Raw genomic sequence first — 22,780 nt, forward strand, 5'->3', positions numbered from 1 at the left:
TTACAGTAGTTGCCATAACATACAGCATAGAGCCAATAAGCACACAGCGCGACTGTCAGCTGACTGTGCTTTTGGGGCCGAGTTCCTCCCTGTGGAAACAGACACAACACATCATCAAATGACATCCATTACAATAAATAACAATACTGACTCTAGGAAGCATGACTTTACAGTAACAGACATGTTTAGTGTCACACTGCAGCCACCCTTATCTTAAAGGAGAAAGGCTTAGTTTGTGTGCCACCTGGAAAGAAACCAGTCAAATGTGAGATGAACTCTGAATTTCAGGAAAGTTCAATCTAATCGAATTGTATCTCGTTCTCTCTATGTCTTGTTCTGTTTCTTGTTCTCTCTGCCTCCTCTTGCCTCTGTGCTCCAGGAGAACGTCGCCCTCATACTGCGCCAAGCCCAGGGCGTGTCTCTGCCCGCTGTCCAGCTCCGCCCACTGCTCCTCGGTCACCGCCCACGCCTGCTCCACACTCAGCCACGCCAGCTGGGCCTCACTGAACACAACCTGGCACACACACACTAAGCACTGAACACAACCTGGCACACACACACTAAGCACTGAACACATCCTGGTACACACACACTAAGCACTGAACACATCCTGGTACACACACACTAAGCACTGAACACAACCTGGCACACACACACTAAGCACTGAACATATCCTGGTACACACACACTAAGCACTGAACACAACCTGGCACACACACACTAAGCACTGAACACATCCTGGTACACACACACTAAGCACTGAACACAACCTGGCACACACACACTAAGCACTGAACACATCCTGGTACACACACACTAAGCACTGAACACATCCTGGTACACACACACTAAGCAATGAACACATCCTGGCACACACACACTAAGCACTGAACACATCCTGGTACACACACACTAAGCACTGAACACATCCTGCTACACACACACTAAGCACTGAACACATCCTGGTACACACACACTAAGCACTGAACACATCCTGGCACACACACACTAAGCACTGAACACATCCTGGTACACACACACTAAGCACTGAACACATCCTGTTACACACACACTAAGCACTGAACACATCCTGGCACACACACAAACACACACTGAACACAACCTGGCACACCCACACTAAGCACTGAACACAACCTGGCACACACACAAATACACACTGAACACATCCTGGCACACACACAAACACACACTGAACATAACCTGATACACACACGCATTGAACCCAGCCTGGTACACACTGATCATTGTATACTTACAAAACATGGCGCTATATTATGTTACTTGGAACCGGTTCAGCTCCAAACACTGTTTGAGATCCACACAGATCCACTCACCGACATCTTGGTTGGTGAAATGAGGGCGATGGCCTGAGGGGTGAGTCCCTCCACCTGCTGCTGCACCAGGGCAGACAGAACCATGTCCTCCAGGCCTGCTGCTCCCAGGAGAGGAGGAAGACACACACACCAGGGTAAAGATACAGGGAATGACAGGATGGAACGAAAGAAAAACAGACCAGGGGAGAATTGTTAGTACTGATTCAGAGGAGGGAAATAGAGAAGGGGAGAGGCATGTTTTTAATTCAATGTGTAACTGAGGCATCGCACAAGTGGAGAACCCTATTGGGAGCTGAATTGGTAGTGTTCTATAAAAACTCCAAGGAAGCATTGAAAATACAAGGGACAAAACCTTTAAAGTACAGTCAACAGAAAGGATGCTTGCATGGTACCTGCTAATGTGCCAATCTCCGTGAAGACTTCTGGGCCCCAGGCACTGACAGGACCAAAGGCCTGAGGGCGGGACAGACGAGCAGTCAGAGCTTCCAGCTGCTGGTCTGAGCACGGCAAAGCCAGCTCCCTCAGGAACAACACAGCCAGGCTGTCAATCACAAAGCCCAGGACTCATTACAACCAGAGGGAAGGAGTCCAAGCAGCCTACACTCTCTACATTCCTTCTTTCTATATTCCTTCCTTGTCTGGACTGGGTATGCTCTCATAGAATTCATGATGGAAGTTTCTTTGTTGAAAGAGTGGCCAAATTACATTATAAAACAAGATCAATGTCCAGTATGTTGATTTAGATGTATTCACTAATGCTTTAAGCGATCTCCATTCTGACGATACACTTACATACAGTAGAGCTCAAAATAGTATGTTGATCAAGAACCCGACTGACCTCAGGTTATAGGGGTCAAGTCTGTTGATTTCTGAGGGGTTGAAACCACAGATCAGGTGACCCAGGACTGCCATATCGACGGCTGCTAGCTGGTCCATCTTCAGCTTCCGTCTCCTCATCACTCCAAGGACTGCTGCTCGCACCTGGAAGAAGACACAGGGGGTGACAGCCTCCAGTTCAGACTAGGAACATTAGGACCTACTCAAGGAGCAGATCTGAACAAAGTGTAAAACACAAAGGCTCCTATTTATTCACCCATCAGTGCCAGCATCAAACCTTTCACCTTTTTAGTGCTCCAGTCCGTCAGCGCCCCCAGGTGGGCCAGGAGCCCTGGGTCTGAGATGTTGACCTCTTGGAGCTCTCTCTCCCCCAGCTCAGTAACGAGGCAGCCCAGCTCTAGCACCTGCTCTGGCCTCAGGCCTCGCACTGGACCATAGCCCTGGAGACACAACCAGCAAGCGCAGTGCATCCTTTTAATCCTTACTTTAACCGAACCATAGCCTGGTTAATCTTACTGATCCCTACCATCAGACTTTAGTTTTTTATGCAAAAAGGAATAACATAATGCTGTGTCATGATGTTCCCGATGTTACTGACCTGCCTGATTTTTATCCACAGTGCCCGGCGTTGCTCTTGGTTGAGCGAGGCGTCCTGACCTACGACTTCCACGCACTCTGCCAACTCCTCCCCCGACATCCGGCTCAGCTGATTGGCTGTCCATGCTGAGGGGAAGGTGCCTCTGATGTCAGCACAGCTTGGGACTGGAACTGATTAAGACCAAAAGTAACATGATGAGACTAAATGACTGGGTGGAAGTGGACACTGTTATTGAGATTCAGTTTGTTTTGCCTTTAGTGGTCAGGTTCCATTTGTAAAAGAGACGGTTTCTCAATGTATCTTTTCCTTGTTGATGTGAATATACAACAAAGTGGTTGTTATGCAATTAGCGGTACTAACTTTTTTTCCTCCTGCTCCGGGCTTTAACAATCCCTCTCAGGAGGCTCAGGGTCCTGTCTCTCTGGCCGTGCTGGTCCACATATCGGCTCACACAGGCCTGGCCCACGTCACTGTCCTCCCAGTGCCCCTGGCCCGACAAAACCTGTTCCACTGTGTCTACACTCAGCACTGCCTGATACACACACAACCACACAAAGACACACACTCACACATATGCATCGACATAGGTAGGTTGTGTTGAATTCTAATATGAGGTCCAAAAGGGATTGGAGTGATTGGTGTAATTCTTCCCTCACCAGTGGAATGGAGTTCATCTGCTTGGGGGAGAGAGTGAACACCAGCCTGCCTAAATGATCCACATCTTCTGCCGTCCATGTAGATGGGTCTCTATAGCACACACACAAATACATACAACACATGCACAAACACACACAAACTTACTTACAAACTCATTATAAATAGAAAGTAACAACCAGAACCCCCAGGAGCATCCCAGGCCTTTCTCTCTACTCAACTCTACTATTCAATCCCATTTTCAGACCCAGACTCAAATTGTTCTTTCTTTCTCCCCCTCCGCTCTCACCCTAGTAATGCTCTTTCAGTCAGCAAGTTAGCAATGTCCCTCTGTGTGTCCCTGGGCAAGCAATACCCCCTCAACTCATCCAGCCTCAGCCCCAGAGCCCCGCGGTCCACCAGGCCCAGTGTGTCCCGGTCCAGGAAGGGCAGCAGTGGCCCCAGGAGGTCCACCATGGCTCCATCTATCTCCCCTTCACCTAGGGCATGGGATGAGCTCTGGATAGGAACACATAGTCCACGGGCCAGAGAGACACATTACACATCTCACTACAAATACTGGGGTTATTAGGGAGCTGAATGATTTGTATGATGGTTACCTTCAGTGGTTCATGTTTTGTTATGAGAGAAAGAGATCAGTTTTAAATTTATTCTGTTATTGTGGTCATGCTGTTACCTGATTGCTTGAATTTCTTTCAGGATCAACAAAGTGAATCGAACTGAATAGAACATGGTACCATCATACACATTCATATCTTTCATTAGAACAATATTGAGCTATTCTTATAGCTTTCAATGGTTAACCAGCATCCTCCTTTACCAGCACAGTGATGGCCTTCTCTGCCAGAGATGTCTGCTTGTGACGTGGCATCTGGATGAATGTCACAAAGTGCTGTTGAATGTGATCCAGGATGGCCTTGAGGGACACATTCGAGAGGCTCTCTACCATCTTGACCCTGGGACAGAGGTCAGAGTTTTGACTATTATGGTATGCATACACAGAGAGATATTGTTGGTAAAAAAAATATATATTCTCCTACGGTAGTCCAGCTGTGACCCAAGGAGGCAGATCCTCCAGGTATTTTTCTTGTCCTTTCCTCAACTCCTCCACAAGACATTTCCGCTGTTAACAAAACAAACACTAAAACACTTTAATACTGTTGTTGGGATAGATTGAAATTCTACATCAGTTCCTAGGCTCCTCAACATAATTGATTGGAGGAGGAGGTGGAGGGCAAATGGAGGTGGTAAGGGAAATGAGGGGATGTAGAAAGAGACGGGGGTTGCTTGTTTCTTACCAAAGCAGGTCTGAGCCCTCCAGGTAGCTCACTGACAAATTGAAGCAACTCAGAAAAATTGGTGTCATTGTTCCAAAGCCTCAGCCAATCGCAGGTCATTCCACCAGCTATTTGGCCCAGGTTTCTGTGTACCCAGCAAATGATTGGGTGAATACATTATGACCAGATGACAGCATCAATGTCTGGTCATGTGACACCTAGTTACGAAACTCCATATTGGTTTAATGAGTTGTATGAATAACCATTGGATCATTATAAAATTGGACTTACTCCACTGTTGCTCTTGAAACATTGTCAAATTGGTGAATTTTCCTGAATAACATCTGAGCCTATTCAGATATAGAGATAGGGAGAGACACACAGAAGGGGAAGGGGGGGGGGGGTGAGCAGGTGGCGAAAGCAATCCAATACACCCTTGGCTGTGACAAAAATCTCTTTAAGGCAGGCATTACTAATTGATGTTTTCCCTCCAGACCATTGTACTACACGCAAACCAATTTGCTTGATGGCAGTTGATGTGTATGGAGTATGAGAATGTGAATGCCTCCTCCGATGCATATCCAATGATTTGGGCATAAAGGAGAGCCTGGATCAAAGCTGGCAACCCGTGTCTTTTCGACAGCCACAGCTCTGAGGCAGCCTGGAAGTCTGAGCCATAGGTGTGCATGCCTTGTGTGATTGCATCCAGATGGAGCAGGCTGGGGTGGGCGGAGGGTGGGGGGGGCTGTGTACCTGTTGGTGAGACCAGGGCAGGTTTCTGTACAGGTTGATATCCCCCAGGACTGTCTCCACATCTAGCTCCTCCAGCTGCCTCAGGGGGATGAACGGCAGGAGACACTGCAGCTGCAGGGTTTTATTCCCCAAGCTGGTGCCCAGGACCTGGGAATGAATAAAACATGACATAAACTGCTGAATTCAGAACCGTTTGTTGATGTTTATGTACTATCAATGTCTTTAACCCATACCACCAAAACGACTTATCCATCTGTCATCAGTGGGCTTAAAGCCTGCCAACAAACACCGGTGACAGACAGGGAGCGAATGCAATGGATGCATAATGAACAGGGCAGACAGAGAGGAGTGGAAACAATCTCCTGGAAGAGAAAGCTGAGAGCGGTCCCACCTCCTGCAGTGCTCTGTGAAGGATGGCTCTGTGGGCAGGCTTCAGTTCAGCCAGTAAGCCTCTCCAGCATCGGCACTGTGTGGCTGCTCTGATCTCAGACCAGCGCAGACCTCCCAGTGCAGAAGGGGTTTGGCCCAGGAGTATTGGCTCCAGCCTGCACAGGGTGTCCATGGTCAGCTGCCAGGGAGAGAGTAACCATGGAAACATGGCTCAGTGAGACAAACAGTTGGTGATACTTAAAAAAAATGAAGAGGGGAAATTAAACTTACATTGGTGTCTTGTGAAATTTTTGATAGAAGCTGAAAAGCCTGCCAACAGAAAGTTAATATGAAACCCAAAAAAATTATATATGTCCTGTAAGAGGTTTTGTACTGCTTGCTGTTTTTTTATAGAGTTGTCAACCTGTGCCGGAGGATATGTGGGCAGGCCTGGTTGTGTGAGCAGTTCCAGGAGCTGAAATGAGGAGAGTGACTGAAGAAAGGAGGCCCCTAGCTGGGGCAGCAGCCCCTTGAGTGTGGCTAGGGCTGGAGGAGGCAGGGTGCTGGCATTCAGTGGCTGGATCACCTGGACCAGCCAGTAGGACATCTGCACACAGGATCAGCTGGTTTCAAGTGTGTCGACAAGATAGTATGGCTATGATGCCCACTGAGTTTTTTTTTAATAGGGCTGGAGCCCAACACGCAAGTCTAGATTGTATATAGACAAGGAAGGCTTAGAGAGGTCATTGAGATGAACGCTGTGGCATGCTAACATGGTGCTGTATGGGAGGACACAGTCTCTAGTACGGTATGTGTATGTGTTTGTTGGGCTCACCCTGCCTGTGGCACTGACGAGTCCATCAGTCACACACTGAGCCAGCTGGTGCCACAGGGCCCAGGATGCTGGTGCTGTGTGGAGGAACGGACGCAGGTCATCTGGGTTCAAGTAACACGCCAGGACCCCCAGCCTGTGGAGAAAGACGTTCCTCATCTCTCTGTCGGGGACATATCTCCCCATAACTGTTTCTGACATTGTTTCGGAGAATGTACCTCAGAACGTCATCACTGGTGAGGTTCCTCCCATTGCTGAACAGACTCCGGAGAACATGGCGACCCCGGGTGCCGTCCAGGCTGCTGTTGCCTAGCAACTCCACCAGGGGACCAAGCTGAAGGTGGAACATATGTTGAAGGAAGCAATAATACTAAAACCCTAACTAACCCTAACTAACTCAGCTCCTTTGATCATAACATCTAACATCTTACCCCTAACGTTCCATCCCCCACACAAACTTAAATCTTCAAACACATTGTAAAGGGCTAATCTGTCACTTTCCTATTTCAGTTCTATTTACTGATTTGATCAAGGGACGTGAAAAGAAAAAGCAGCATTCAGGGCTCTGAGTGAATGGTGGATGTCAGTCCTACTGATATCACCTGTCCACCCTGGAGAAGGCGATCTTGTTTCAGTGGTGTAAAATCGTTACATCAAGGAGCTGCATCTGTGTCTGACCTGCTGTGAAGTCAGCTGTCGGAAATGACTGAGTGGGAGGTGGGGGAGCAGTGGGAGGATGGAGCGGAGAAAGTATGGTGGCCAGGAGGGGACATCTCCCACCATGCTGGACTGCAGAAGCCTCTTGACAAATGCCTGTTTCTGGAGAGACTTCATCTGGGAGCTGTTGTCACGTATGGCCATCAGCCTGTCCACCCACATACCACACAGACGCAGTCAACATGATGACACGCTGACATGATTAATACTGTGAATTTGTGTGTTGGAAGTCTCCCTAGCCACTCACACGCTGTCGTTCACCATCAGGGAGGCAGGAAAGCTCATTATGTCAGAGACCGACATGAAGGGGATGAACTGTGATAGGTCGACAAAGAGGTCAGGGGTCACACGTGGAAACTTGTGAATGAAGGCAGCCGTCATGGTCTCCATTGCCTGCAGCTCCTTTTTAGAGTCCTGAGGCAGGAGAACAAGAGATACAGTGACTGGGCAGGATAGGACAAAGCTATGGTCACATCATTACTTATGAAAGATTCATATTTCCCAGCGGACATGACCCTTGATAGAGTATCTGGAGATGTTCCAGCAACTAGAGACTTAGTTACAGAAGACACATCACCTGAGCAGGTTCGACCCGCAGCTGGTCCCAGCTCTGGTGCATGTGGGACAGGAATCTCTTCACCGCATCTTTTTCTGCTGACATCACCAACGTCCGGATACTCTCTCCGGGCATCTGTAGGTACTCCTGCACAGACGGTACAGCTGGTACTGCATATGAAATATAACCATCTAAGAAAGATGTGCTTACTGGTATGTCATTCAGGAAGAGTCGAGTTGTACTTCCTTCCCCAAAGGGAAACTGCACTGTTAATGTTAACCACATTGACAGGCACTTGACTTACTTAAGTGACTTTCTTCAAACTATATGTGAGCGACTGGGATTAAACCTCAGTGCCTAGGAGCGTATCATTGTGTGTTAGTGATATGAATGTTTCAGTACCGTACCTGCATTAGGACCCTGAGGGCAGAGGAGTTGTCTTCTCTCTGAATGAGGTCCCAGAGTACTGGCTGTCATGAGGAAAGAGTTTCACTTTAATGTTCGTTGTTAGTGTGCGTGTGTGAGAGAGACAGAGAGTAACAGAGAGAGAACAAGAAGCTTTAAAACTCACACTGAAGCAGCTGAGCAGGTCTTCTTTGAGGGCAGCGTTTTGCTCCTTGCGCAGGAACACCCCCACGGTATGGAGCATGCTGAGCGAGGCGTTTGGGCGCAGTGTGGCCCAGAACGAGGCATTGTCGCGGAGACTGGAGAGAAGGATGGCCTGGCCTAGCCCCTGCCTCACCTCCCCCTCCCCCTCCTCCAGTCCTGCTGAAAGCCCCACCACGAAGTCCAGCAGCCTCAGGACGTACTCCACAGCCCCCACCCACCCCTCACGCTCCCCCCCTTCCACCTCGCACACGCTCAGCTTATGCAGGGCCTCCGTCAGCAGAGGGCCCGGGTTCACACACAGTTGGGACGTGTCAAAGTCATACCGTGCCGGGAGCATGTCAAAGAACCGCTGCAGGAAGCACTTCCTGCCCTCCTGTTCTTCTTCCAGGTCGGCGCAGACTTGAGGGAGCTGCGGCAGGCGTCTGAGCAGGCGCCGGTAGATGGAGACGTTGTGGCAGATATACTCTCTGAACTCCTGGGTACTCCCACAAAGCTCCAGCAGGGTGGAGTTAGTGAAATGCTGCAGGGGCCATTTCCTGTAGTCACAAGTGCCCTCTCCTGGGATTTGCATGTGGGAGGAGTTGTGGACTCTGGAACAGTACTCTGCTGCCCAGCTGCCCTCTGGCAGGGGAGGAGGGGCATCACGGGACTCTCTGCCACACAAGGCCAAGATCAGGGCAGAGTTGTTGGGCAGGAAGCATCTCCTGAAGTCGTGGGCGCTGAGGGACCTGCTGCCTAGCTGAGCCAGGCAGGCCTCGTCGGGACCAGGAGCTTCTTCCCCCTCCTCAGACAGCTGCACACACAGGTCATCTATGCTAGACTGGTTGAAGTAGTGGTAGTCCTTCATCAGCACAGCCTGCCAACAGCCAAGACAGAGCACAGTACCGACCACCATGGGTTAAGAGTAAGAAGTCTGAGAGTAAAGCACAGAGGATCATGGGAACCTATCACAGGTATATATCATAGGACTGTAAAATAACAAAGGATTTAGTGACTTATGATAAATAAAGGAGGAATAGTGTGCTGTGAAGGTACTGTCTGACCTGATGGGCTCTTTGCAGCCAGAAAGAGGAGTTGGCACACACGGTGTTGTTGAACTCGTGGGCAAAGAACTCGCTGCAGATGTGGACCCACAGGAAGTCCTCCTCGGCCGCGGACAGATACCAGGCAGCGTCCGAGCAGGTGGCGTGAAGGTCTGATCCTACCTGGCCCATCACCGGGTCTGTCGCCCCTTCATCCCCGTCGAACAGATTACAGTAGAGGAACACTGTGAAGTTGGAGACCCCTGTGAGCCCTGGGATGGAAGCATTGCACGCTGCCTCCAGGATCTCCGCTGACGTAGAGTACCAATCCTCACTTGGGTGGCTGAAGTCCCCTTCCGCTGCCTCTGCCTGGGGCTGCAAGAGCCGGGAGCGCCGGGGGGCATGGGGCGAGGTCTGGGGATGTTTTAGTTTGTTGATCCTGCGAGGAGACCAGGCTGGTCTAGGACGAGAACGGGGTAGAGGGGGTCTAGGGCCCCCTCCCGTGGTGTCAGGGGGGCAGGACAAGAAGGGGGGGCTGCTGGGGAGTCCCTGGGAGCTGAAACCCAGAGCCTGGCTGTTCCAAGTCACATTGTGCCTGATTCCCCTTCAAAAAACAGAGCATTGCAGTTAAGAGACTCAGAAGTTAGAGCTTGCTTCCTTTCTACGATGATTTTCACAGTGTGAAATATTTCCTGCATTAATTCTGAAGTCTGATGTGGTATGGGATTTCAGAGCTAATGTATTTTTACGCTTTGTTCCTCTGTATAACTTACCATAAGATAAGCTGTCTCAGATCCCCTTTGAAAAGATGAAGAGAAAGAAGGAAATATTAATGGGAAATTAGAGGTTGGAGGAGGATGAAAGCAGAATGGTGGAAAAACCAACTGGGGGCCCTTTGAAACAGACAATTGATCTTAATGTAACACCATATCAGAGCTCACAATGACGGGGAGATACAGTTACTGGCAACAATGAGAGGATGAAGAGATTAGCCGGGCCGGGGGACATGGGGTAACACATATCCTCCTAATGACTAACAGTTAGGATTTACAAAGCAGCGTTCGTCATTGCACGCACCAATGTCTTAAAAGCCAGTTTCAACATTGAAAAAGAAAGTTTGAAAGTGTGAGCGTACAGAACTATATAAGAAGTACTTCTTATACATGTTTTGTCAATGCTTATTGTTGTGGTGTTGTGTCAGACAAAACAGCATGTGTTGAAAACTGGTTTCCCATTACGTGCTGTGCTTTACTGTCTATCACCCCACTGTCCTAGCAACATGGACTCACCCACTGAGCACCTCCCTTGATGATTGGGGTGTGGCACTTCCACTATACTGCTGACATCATCAAGCAGCACCATGGTGACCCGCGACACCTTTTTCCGCAGGTTGCTGTAGACTGAGCTGCCAACTCTGTGCAGCAGCCCACGCCTCAGACCATCCAATCCCTGCAGTAAGGCGGGGTTCCTCTCTGCCAGCTGGCCTGCCCTCTCCGCTCCACCAGAGCGGGATAAAATCTGCAAGAGTAATGTTTGTATTGAGCTCTGCTCCTCCCCGAAGTCCCCAGTGGCGCTGCCCAGGGAGGTGTTTCCAACAAGCCCCTCCTCCTTCAACATCTCTGGGGGTAGGATGAAGGGCTTCAGGCGTCCGAAAGCAGACAAGCCCTGGCCAGAATCCCCGCTCATCCCTGCAGGGTGGAGATCAATCACAGGCTTCCAGTTCCTGGTTTCCATGAAGCGCAGGAGCTGCTGCAGCCAGCTGACGCTGAAGGTACAGTCAATGCGTCCCTTCAGGGCGCAGATGAACCCCTGGAGGCCTGCACTGGCCTGGCCGTACGTCCCGCCCACAAGCGCCTGTAGGGCCGCCTCCATCACAGCGCTCACCGTCCGCCAGTTCTGGGACAGAAAGGCCATGACGGGGCGCTGTGGCTGCCGTTCAGATAGGGCCAGCAGGCTCTGGAGAAGCCCAAGCAGGACGTCCCAGTGGGGGCTGCCTCTCAGGGACAGGAACCAGTCCTGGAGCCTCATGCTAGGCCTGGGGGGCACCCTCCCATCCCACTGGCCCAGAGCACCACCGCCCTCTGACTGGAGGAAGGACTGCAGCACTTTCTCCCACAGCTGCTCCTCGTCAGAGGCAGGCTGACGCTCCTCCAGCTCTGCACCCATTTCCTGGAGGTAGAGGGAGATGTTGTAGAGGAAGCCCGATAAACGCTGCCTGTCAATGGGCTTGCTGAGGGAGGGGAGGTCCAGGCTGTTGCTGGGCAGGAGGCCCAAGGTCTTCAGGCCCCCCATGATGCCCCTCACCACGGTGTGGACCTGCTGTTTAGAGTCTCTCTCAGGGAGTGGGGGATCACCTCGGGGGTACCACCCCCCTCCTTTGCGCCATAACGACACCAGCTCCTTCAGAACGGGCTGTCTCTGTTCTTCTCTGTTGGTTCCTTGTGAAGAAAATGAGAAAAACTGATGAAGTGAGACATTTTGATGTGGTTTAGAACAAATAAGTGTGTGTATCAAATCATGGTCATTTTCCATATGATACTACCAAACGATAATACCAACACCATGCATTATGATGTGAGACATTGTGGCTGGATGGTTGGAGTGGTCTTACCAGTGTCATCAGCACATGCCAGTCCCAGTAGAACCAACAACACCATGAAAAAGAGACCCAAAGCTCTTCCCTGGGCCCTGCCGGGAGCCTGCCCTACCATCTCTGAGCCAGGGGGAAGGACGGCACGGTGAGGTCCCACCTGCCCGCTGAAGGGCCTTCCACACTAGGCCACTAAGATGTCGCTGGACTGGATCAACATAGATCCTCCAGGGACCCCTGTCCTTTTGTCTGGGTCTGGGTCTGGAATGATCCCAGGTCTGTATCACACGTCGTGTCACACCCACGTCAATATTAACAGGAGACCATAATGGACTGATGACGACGACTTCTGATGACAGTGTGTGAACAAGCCTGGAGTCTGTGTGTTTGTGATGTCATATCCGTCTGTCAGGTAGGAAGGATGAGTCCCATCCCCGTCAGCCTTGGTGAACGGGTGGACGTGGGGAGTAGAGTGTCTCACCTGGGTCAGTTACAAGGATCCATTACTTCATCAGAGTATTTGAAAGTAATTGAGGTTTGCGTCCCTTAAGTTTAAACTTAAGGGACTGATGTATTGGTTTTATTGAAGTGGGTTTCAAAAACTGTATTTATTTACAAATAACATGCAGGTCTGCTGCCCAGTGGACATGAAACCTTAATAACCAGCCATTGTCACCTGACCACCTGACCAAACATTTATTTCTCATTATCTCTTCTATCGCATAAGTATTGTTTGTAAGAAAAACTGTGTACAACTGTGAGACAATATGCAACACAAGAATTGTAAGTGTATTACATATTTTCTGACTTAATTTACAGGATGTTGTACATTATTGGCACATAAATTGTTTTAATAATTGGTTATGTAACAGACAATGGTTCATCCTAATTCTGAATGTTACTACAACTAGAACTGGTATTGATAAAGTTCAAATTTCAAAATAGGAGAAAAAATGCATATCTTACCAAGATTGATCAATTAGTTCATATCCCTGAAATCTCCTTTGACTTGAGCCTATCCATAACCAGAAGATAGTCAATGGTCATTAACAGAAGTTTATATGATGGCCCATCTCTCCTCTCTCGTTCTGTCTCTCACACTTTCCCCCTTTCTCCTTGCCCTTCTCTATTTCACTCTCTCCCTCTCTGCCCCTCCCCCCTGCTCTCTCCTCTGCCTCTGCTTGTGTTGCCCTCCAGGTATCCAGGGTTGAGCTGAAGGCGAGAGATTGACCACAGCCACAGCTGAATCATATTTCACTGTCATCCTCTCTTCATCTTGTTTTTTGAGTGAAACTGAGAAAGCGGTCAGGAAGTGGACAGTGGGCACAGCTCAAGCTGGGGAAATATAACCTTAATTCCTATACCACAGAGTAAAGCGCATTATCAACTGATAATCTATGTATCACAATTATTGCTTTTCAAACCAATTTATCCATGAAAGCTCTAGTAGGCCCAGCCACTCACTGATTTTGGAATCACACAAGATTACAATTTGGAAACGTGTTCCTAGCAATCATTTACGTTAACTGTCAGCTAGCTGCTCAAGCAGGGTGCAAATCTGGATGACACCAATCACACCCAGGCCATCCATCCCATTCTCATGTCTGTTAGCTCCCACTGACTAGTCCTCTGTTGAGCTGTCCCTCAGCTGGGCCTCATCCAGGGGCGCTGAGTCGGAGGGGGTATAGTCTTACCCTGCAGCCTCGGCCAGCATGTCTCTGTGGCCTGTCACTGTGCAGACCCCTCCTCCCCCTGGTCCCCTCTCACTCTGGCCACACAATCAGGCCCTGTGCAGGGCCACCAAGGCAGGCTCCCTGGTGTCAGACTGCTGTCTGCCGGCACTGAAACCCTAGAGGGCTGAGTGAAAGGGCCCCCCTCGGCCCCTGAGCTGCCTGTCCCAGTGGCCTGTGGAGGGACAAAAACTTCCTCTTGTATTATTGATGCTGCGGGGAACAGCAGTCACTCAGCACGGCAGGGCTCTGCTGGCCATAGGAATATTCAATGAGAAACTAAATACACCACCTTTCTCTCTCTCTCTCTCTCTCTCTCTCTCTCTTTCTTTCTCTTCCTCTTTCTCTCTCTCTTTCTTTCTTTCTCTTTCTCTCTCTTCCTCTTTCAGCTCACAGAGGGCGCTAGAGAAGAGATCAAATATTTTTCAACCTAGGCTTTCAACCTTCAGATGCAACTGAGAGCGGATTTGAGAGGGCGCAACAAGTAGCATTTATATTTCATGTCCTCACACTATCGCTTACCTTTTGGTCTTCATAGGTGTGGAGATAGCAGTGCAGATATGGATTTGGTTTGGGATTTATGCTTGGAAAACATGTTCTGCTAAAGGGAATTGAACTAAGAAATCTCTAATCCAAAGAATATAGAGTAAATAATCTTTCGTCTGAAATACCAGGGCTAGAACTTCTTGCATTACATGTTTGCATTTCTTAAGGAAAGAAATACATGTTTTTTTGTCATTACTCTAGCAATTTGCCCCAGGACTTTCCGAATTACTTTCTTGCATAAGTTACACTGAAAGTAATTCTACACATGATTTAGGCTACATAGAAAAACGTCTTTCTGGAGCATGTTTACTTTGTTCAGAGTCTTCATTTGTTTAGAAGACATCGAGGCAATTTGACTAACTCTGTCACATGTAGTCAAATGGCCTTTCTGAACTTGTAAATTATAGCCATATTTGTTTAGGTCATTTGTCAGGTTTATGACTTTGTCTCCCTCTCTATGCCTCTTTGTCGCAGCTGCCACAAGACTAATCTATTAAATAGCCTAACTTTGATCAAATTTACATCACAATTACCTTAATGTCAAAGAGAAAAATGTATATGGTATGAACAAAAAATGAGACGGACCCAAACAACAAGGGTGTACACTTCCCATGTAAAACATATGCAAATGATGTAAGTAATACACACACCATATGCTGTTCACATCCTATTTCATCAGTAGATGTTTTTATTGGCTTTCGTGCTTTGATACCAGGTTTCACAAGTGAGGTACAGGTTTTTTGATTGGTCGACCACCAGGTCAGGATGGAGAGAAAGGGTAGCTTCACCATGCTTCTCATCACTGCCCTGTTAGTGCTGGTATCTGCTCTACAAAGAGAGTACTTCCTTGTAACAGAACCAGCATCATGGAATGATGCCCAGCAACATTGCAGAAGCCACCACACCGACCTGGCCTTCATCCGCACCAAGGAAGAAGCCAACCACGTCTCTGCTCTTGGTAATGGGGCCTGGGTCTGGATTGGTATCCACAGAGACACCAAGAACCATACACTTTGGTACTGGTCTGGACGCAGGACATCTACATTCACCGTCTGGAAACCTGGCGAGCCTAACAATCATATGGGTAAAGAGGACTGTGGCAGCGCAGGAGCAGATGGACCCTGGTATGATTTACCATGCAATATCAAAATAAAGTTTGTCTGCTACCAGGAGACGCCTAAAATGGTCCTTGTGAAGGAGAACAGGACGTGGGAGGAGGCCCTGGAGTACTGCAGAGATCAGGACAGTGACCTCCCCAGTTTGCTCTCTGAGGATGTGCAAAATTCGGCCAAGAAAACAACCTCAGAGGCCCAGACCAGCCAGGTGTGGACCGGCCTGCGCTTCCTGGCTGGTCAGTGGCTGTGGGTGAACGGAGATAAAATGGAATACCAGGACTGGCCTGCGGGGGAGATGCCTTTCTGCCCTGCCCAGTACCTCCACTGTGGGACCCTGGACAAGGAAGAAGAGCACTGGGGGACCAGGGACTGCAAGGAGAAGCTCAACTTCTTATGTGTAAAAAAAAATTAAGACAGGGAAGTGGAACTAAATATGCTTGTAAATCTATCGTTAAAGTAGTTTATGCCTCCAGTTAGAGGACACATTCATATTTTCATTAAGACACCATTGTAGATTACTATATACTTGTATAATGTTGATAATAGATTCTCTTTTTAACTTTTTCAAACTTTAAGTTTATGTTAACAACCTATTGCGTACTAAATTAGCTTTGTTTGGCCATCATTTGTATGCTATGCCGTTATCTATAGATTCTGTAGTCTTAAAAGAAATTAAAACATTTAAAATACTCTGTTTAGGTCTCATGTTTTCTTGGGGTTTTCTCTGCCTTCTCTGTAGCTTTAGAGTTGATTATCCTGTCAAAGGTGTAGTATCATAGAGTATGGCCCGAATCCCAATACTCTGTCTTACCCCTACCCCTTACCCCTAGCCCTTAGTTTTGCGCGTTCCCGTGAGAGTAAGTGGTGTCCCAATACTCTTTTTGAGCTAGGGGTAGGGCTAAGACAAAGTGGTATACTCCCAACCAAGTAAGGTCAGGAGCTCACTTGAAACGTAGGGGTATGTGAATACTGCGCTACCTGCAACAATGGCGGACAGATCATCCAGAGTCCCATAAATGTAATATTTTCGGCTTAAATAATTGATTAAAAAATTATGACAGTCTTGTTTTGTGTTCTACACAGTCCTATACATTTGTATTTGCAACCATGTTCTACACATCCCAACCTGCAAAAACCCTGATTCTCCCGGAACTTCCGGGAGACTTAGGATGTCGGATGTTTTTAATTGAAACATTTCTAAAAATCGCTAGTTTGCTGCGCTAACGTTACATTGCTGATTTGCACAACAGTCCAGCATTTCTCTGATTAGCCTTGAATGGACTCCATGCATGTCTACAGTTTTAATTAAACTCCATTAGCAGCGAATTTCAAACGAATTACGTTTGATATCAGTGCATAACACTACTTGCTTTGGAGACATCGAACCGTAACCAAGTGGCGTCTTGGTGATGCCCAGCAACATTGCTGTTGCTGGGCATCACAGCCATATGATCACAACCCTATGAAATGAGTTTTACCCCTCAGTTTCGAGACATAAGGGCTAGGGGTAAACTAAGGGCTAGGGGTAAGGGGTAGGGGTAAGGGGTAGTATTGGGATTTGGCCTAAGTCAAAGTGTTGTTGGGTATGAAGAGAATTGCACCACTAGGGGACAGCAAAAACGTTCAATTAAAAAGATTTAATGAGCAAAACACAAGATAGTGTATTAGGGTATTTATCCTCAAATAAAACTCTTTAAGAAAGGGTAAAGGACAATTACAGTTACAGTCTGTTAATATGTCAGTATGCATATTTAATCTACACAATCAAATTATATTTGACACAAAGACCAAACAGTTTGAAACCCAGTAACAGCAACCCATCTATAGATATTCTCAAAGATACTTATGATCATGTTTCCTACAGAAATGCATAGTACAGTATATCTGTACTAATCTGACCACTTTTTGACACATAAGAAGTTGAGCTTCTCCTTGAAGTCCCTGGTCCCCAGTGCTCTTCTTCCTTGAGAGCAGATACCAGCACTAACAGGGCAGTGATGAGAAGCATGGTGAAGCTACCCTTTCTCTCCATCCTGACCTGGTGGCTAGTCAGTGTGGAATACACCTGGCTCTGTCTCTGCTAATATGAAGACCCAGTCGACCAATCAAAAAACCTGTACCTCACCTGTGAAACCTGGTATCAAAGCACGAAAACCAATAAAAACATCTACTGATGAAATATGATGTGAACAGAAGTGTACACCCTTGTTGTTTGGGTCCGTCTCATTTTTTGTTCATACCATATACATTTTTCTCTTTGACATTAAGGTAATTGTGATGTAAATTTGATCAAAGTTAGGCTATTTAATAGATTAGTCTTGTGGCAGCTGGGTTAGCAGGGGAGAGGCAATCTAAGTCAAGGCCCTTTCTCAAGAGTGTGCCAGCACAGAAGGGCCTCTGTGATATGATGATACTTTTCATCAAATACACACACCATCCAATATATACATTCATGAATTTGTGTAAATATTAAGACGAGAACAAGAAAGGCGACAAAGAGGCATAGAGAGGGAGACAAAGTCATAAACCTGACAAATGACCTAAACAAATGTGGCTATAATTTACAAGTTCAGAAAGGCCATTTGACTACATGTGACAGAGTTAGTCAAATTGCCTCGATGTCTTCTAAACAAATGAAGACTGAACAAAGTAAACATGCTCCAGAAAGACGTTTTTCTTTGTAGCCTAAATCATGTGTTGAATTACTTTCAGTGTAACTTATGCAAGAAAGTAATCCGGAAAGTCCTGGGGCAAGTTGCAAGAGTAATGACAAAAAAACATGTATTTTTTTCCTTAAGAAATGCAAACATGTAATGCAAGAAGTTCTAGCCCTGGTATTTCAGACTAAAGATTATTTACTCTATATTCTTTGGATTAGAGATTTCTTAGTTCAATTCCCTTTAGCAGAACATGTTTTCCAAGCATAAATCCCAAACCAAATCCATATCTGCACTGCTATCTACACACCTATGAAGACCAAAAGGTAAGCGATAGTGTGAGGACATGAAATATAAGAAAGGCCATTTGACTACATGCTATTTGACTGGTCTCTCCTTCAGAGGTCAGAGCACATATACCTTGTGCTGGTTGGCTGTATGGATACATTGTTTACATATTACTGACCTTTTTTTCAATCCAATATTAAAAGCCTTGTAGGACTGAGTACACTCTACAGGGACTGGGCAGTGGGACAAGATGGGGAGGAAGAGCAGCTTCGCAGGGCTCCTCGTCACGGCTCTGTGTGGGCTGGTGTGCAGCTTGTACAGGAAAGATATTTACGTGGCTGAAGCAAAGACCTGGTATGAAGCCCAGCGCTACTGCAGAGAGAAACACACTGACCTGTCCTATGTCAACAACGCAGAAAATGCAGATCGACTGAACACAATTAGTGGCAATAGAAATGGTGTCAATGCTTGGATTGGTCTACATAAGGACATTGCAGACGGTTCAAAGTGGAAGTGGTCTGGAGGACGCGGGCGCTTACCCTTGGCCATAACATGGGCTACTTTTCAGGCTACTTTTCAGCCTACTTACTCTGGAGGCAATTACAGCTGTGTTGCATTGTGGAACAATATAGCTTTTAATTACAAATGCGATACAAAACACTCATTTTTCTGCTATGAGTCTGATCTGGTCCTGGTGAAGGAGAACAGGACATGGGAGGAGGCCCTGGAGTACTGCAGAGATCAGTATGAGGACCTCCCCAGTTTGTTCTCTGAGGATGTGCAAAATTCGGCCAAGAAAACAACCTCAGAGGCCCAGACCAGCCAGGTGTGGACCGGTCTGCGCTTCCTGGCTGGTCAGTGGCTGTGGGTGAATGGAGATAAAATGGAATACCAGGACTGGCCTGCGGGGGAGATGCCTTTCTGCCCTGCCCAGTACCTCCACTGTGGGACCCTGGACAAGGAAGAAGAGCACTGGGGGACCAGGGACTGCAAGGAGAAGCTCAACTTCTTATGTGTCAAAAAGTGGTCAGATTAGTTTCTGTAGGAAACACTCTCCTACATAGTATCTACGTAATAATACAATATGTAACATGTACTATAGATGGGTTCCATGTAAATGTATTACATGTTAAAAATATGCATCAGGAATATTTACTTCTATTATTTTATCTTATTTAGGAATATGTCAAATAAATTCTTGTGTGAAACATGTTTACTCATGGAAATATTAATTGACCATATACAGTAATTATCAATAGATTTGTACAAGTGAGATCAACCCTCATTGGACGACATGAGGACAACGTCATTTCCTAAATGCTGTTAATGTTAAGTATACAAAATGAAATCTATGTCCAATCTAAATACAAGAGTATTGAGACAAATATTTTTTTTTTGCCTTTGACAGGACAGGCCCAAGAAAGAAAAAGCACAAAAACAAACATTATTTTCATCTAGTATCTTTATTCTGCCAATAATCTATCTGCAAATTACAATCCAGTGACACAAAACTGATCCTTTCTTCATACCTGAAAGTCTGGATCAAACAGGAAAATCTGGGTAGCGGCATTACAAGTACAAGTTCTCCACCTCTAAAACAGTTCACCCTGTCTGGCTTTTCCTGAAACGCACTCCCATGTGGTAGGGCTTAGGGGACTGCACTGCCCCAAAGATGGTACTGGGGTCCAGGGTGTCTTGATCCTTGGGCCAGACAAACTGGAACTGACGGAGCAAGGTCACCGTGATGAGGAAGAGCTCCATGCGTGCCAGACCCTCGCCTAGACACACGCGTGGACCTGAGGAACACATACACAAACAGCACTTACAGAACAGAGATTTAATCTTTCACTCTACCTGTTTGTTTTCGTCTATCTTTATATCGTTTTATTTACTCTCTTTCCCTCTCTCACCGGTTGAGAAAGGCATGAAGGCATCTGGCTTTACAAACTCCCCGTCTTCATTGAGGAAGTTTTCAGGGTTGAACTCGTGAGGGAACTTCCACTGGCTCTCTTCATGCAGCGCTGAGGATAAGTTAGGGATTACTGTTGTACCCTGGAGAGACGGAGAGGGAGAAAGATTGAGACAGAAAGAGATATAACACAACCGAGCGCTAAATATGGCACTTTTAACAAAAGATAAAGTACATTGATTTTGAAACTAGGTGGAAGGGGGTGTGGACTCGGTGACCTTGGGCAGCTCAAACCCCTGCAGTTGGGTGTTGCAGGTGGTGCAGTGGAACACACTGAGTGGCACAATGTCACCAAAGCGCTGTGACTCATGGATCACGGCCTGGACGTACGGCATGGCGTTCCGATCCTCGTAGGAGGGGTGTGGCCGTCCTTCCAGCACCGCCTCTATCTCCCGATGACAACGCTCTGGAGAGGATGCACATTTGAATGGGACATTTGGTGGGAGACCGGTGTGAATGTTTGTGTGTGCCGTCTATTCACCCTGTATGTTTTGGTTGTTCATGAGCTGTATCATGAGACAGCGGAAGGTGGTGGAAGTGGTGTCTGTCCCGGCTATAAACAGGTCAAGCAGCAATATTATCATCTGTGTCTCATCAAATGTTGAGTCTTCATTCGCTGTCTGCACATAGACAGATATACATTTAAATTCCTTATTTCCCATCATAGTTTACAAGGGGATACTTCCCGCTCTCAGACTCTGTACCTTATCCAGCTGGTCTAAGTAGCAGTCAGTGAGGTCTCTGGGCTTGCCCGGAACCCTGGACTTCTTGTGTTCCAACACAACCTTCTGGGTGTGTTCTTTGACGTTGTTGTAGATGGTGAAGGCTCTTCTGAAGGGGAGGGGCAGGTTCCTCAGGGCAGGACATATCTCATAGAGCTGAAACAAAAACACCTGGCAAATACTGTACTACTGACATAATGAAGATGTGTAGATCTTTGTGTGAGAACATACCTAAATTAACACCTAACCTCTCTCTCATTCATAAATGTTCTACCTGGGTTGTCCATTGCAATGTAAACCAGAACAGCAAGCAGCAAACCAGTGAGTATCTGTTTTTTTTGTACCCTGTGATCTAAATCAAGTTCATCCTGACGTATGTGTAGCATTATCCTAATGTGGCAGCAGTACTGGAAATGCTTGTTATTTGACTGACCATGGCCCAGGGTCCAATGGCCAGCGTGGTCAGTTCCTGCATCCCCTTGATCAAGGTGATGAAGACGGGGTCTTTCCACTCAAATCTCTCCCCGAATATAAGAGAGCAGATGATGTTGGATGCAGCTTGGTGGAACAACACCTGAGGGTCCATGGATCGCCCTGTCCAGCAAGAACAAGCATTACTGTTCAATAAACAATGACCAAACTATCATCACACTTGACAGATATCAAGTGTGTGTGTATAAGTGTATCTCTCTTTGTAAGTGTGTGTTTTTGAGAGAGAGAGTTTGTATCTGTGTGTGTTGAACGGTTGAATGGGACACTATACCATCATGTGACTCCAGCTCAGCGCTGATATGGGACACTTCTTCTAGGATACGTTCTTCCATGGAGCGTTTCCCTAGACCAAAGTTCCTCAGCGTAAACAGAGCGAACCGTCTGTGCTCCTTCCAGCTCGGACCATAGTCTGCTAGGATGACCCCTGACACACAAGCACACAAAGTATACACATAAAACAAAGTACATGCACAAAAAAGTATAAGCACAAGGGTTATTGGGCAGCCTTGTCTTCTCTTTGTCCATTGAGAATAATAAACTTACTATCTAATTAGTACTAATATAAAACTCCTCCAAGTTGCCAGTGCAGGCTGCCAGTCTTTACCTTTGCCCTTTGTTATGTGGCTAATCATGAGGTTATCTGGGCGTCCAGAAAACTCAGCGGCGCGTGTGACCAGTGCTTCACGGATAATCTCTGTGCCCGTTAACACCACAACAGGCCTCGAACCCAAGTAGAGGCTGAAGATCTTGCCATAGCGCTGTGATAGCTAGAACGGAGGAAGGGAGGGATACAGACAGAGTTGTGTCATGAAAACATGAACTTTACTCAACTCTGGACTTTGTACTACTATCTAAACTGATAGTCTCTCGGGGGTTCTCCTTTAGTAAGTATTTACAGATACCATAGTTTAAGAATGAGACTGAAGATCTGGAATGCAGAGAAGGAGGGAGGGACAGGTAGACTACAGACTTCTCAACCCTGTGAACTTGTTCTACTATATAATATGGCACTTTTTACAGATCTGAGATTGTGTAGTACAAAAGCAGTAGAGCAATTCTCTAATATTGTACAGATATTAAAAGAGACAAAGT

The 22,780-nt window shown here is 47.0% G+C and overlaps 2 protein-coding genes across 2 annotated transcripts; both read right to left on the reverse strand.

The window, feature by feature from the left end:
- Positions 1–11,871, reverse strand: LOC136954963 (stereocilin). The gene is made up of 29 exons (XM_067248499.1): positions 10,869–11,871; positions 10,353–10,377; positions 9,601–10,183; positions 8,990–9,413; positions 8,520–8,956; positions 8,356–8,418; positions 7,970–8,095; positions 7,640–7,806; positions 7,354–7,540; positions 6,894–7,009; positions 6,679–6,811; positions 6,268–6,450; positions 6,135–6,173; positions 5,858–6,042; positions 5,475–5,607; positions 5,013–5,071; positions 4,743–4,866; positions 4,485–4,567; positions 4,265–4,400; positions 3,734–3,942; positions 3,447–3,537; positions 3,151–3,322; positions 2,791–2,960; positions 2,477–2,632; positions 2,194–2,336; positions 1,748–1,896; positions 1,356–1,453; positions 367–514; positions 1–89 (listed from the first exon to the last, which is right to left on the reverse strand). Exons 1-29 carry the CDS (start codon positions 11,869–11,871, stop codon positions 1–3), a joined length of 5,631 nt encoding a protein of 1,876 aa, XP_067104600.1.
- Positions 11,872–19,979: 8,108 nt separating this feature from the next.
- Positions 19,980–22,425, reverse strand: LOC136954964 (cytochrome P450 2D3-like). Its single transcript, XM_067248500.1, has 8 exons — positions 22,293–22,425; positions 21,960–22,112; positions 21,630–21,790; positions 21,179–21,352; positions 20,956–21,094; positions 20,693–20,880; positions 20,416–20,557; positions 19,980–20,301 (listed from the first exon to the last, which is right to left on the reverse strand). The coding sequence occupies exons 1-8, from the start codon at positions 22,318–22,320 to the stop codon at positions 20,108–20,110; spliced, it is 1,179 nt and encodes a 392-aa protein (XP_067104601.1). The 5' UTR covers positions 22,321–22,425; the 3' UTR covers positions 19,980–20,107.
- Between the last annotated feature and the right edge of the window lie 355 nt (positions 22,426–22,780).

Source organism: Osmerus mordax, chromosome 13, assembly GCF_038355195.1.
Source record: "Osmerus mordax isolate fOsmMor3 chromosome 13, fOsmMor3.pri, whole genome shotgun sequence".
Classification (NCBI taxonomy): domain Eukaryota; kingdom Metazoa; phylum Chordata; class Actinopteri; order Osmeriformes; family Osmeridae; genus Osmerus; species Osmerus mordax.

Bases quoted from the DNA above. Each gene is read 5' to 3' on its own strand.
- LOC136954964 (XM_067248500.1), bottom strand. From the start codon at position 22,320: ATGATTAGCCACATAACAAAGGGCAAAG. The intron at 21,353-21,629 runs GTCAGTCAAATA...TTTTTGTTTCAG, and splicing joins CCATTGGACCCTGGGCCATG to CTCTATGAGATATGTCCTGC. The intron at 20,302-20,415 runs GTGAGAGAGGGA...TGTGTTCCTCAG, and splicing joins CTTCATGCCTTTCTCAACCG to GTCCACGCGTGTGTCTAGGC.
- LOC136954963 (XM_067248499.1), bottom strand. From the start codon at position 11,871: ATGGGGGGCCTGAAGACCTTGGGCCTCCTGCCCAGCAACAGCCTGGAC. The intron at 8,096-8,355 runs GTACGGTACTGA...CCGTCTGTGCAG, and splicing joins CCCTCAGGGTCCTAATGCAG to GAGTACCTACAGATGCCCGG. The intron at 7,010-7,353 runs GTCAGACACAGA...TTCCACCTTCAG, and splicing joins GACAGCTGACTTCACAGCAG to CTTGGTCCCCTGGTGGAGTT.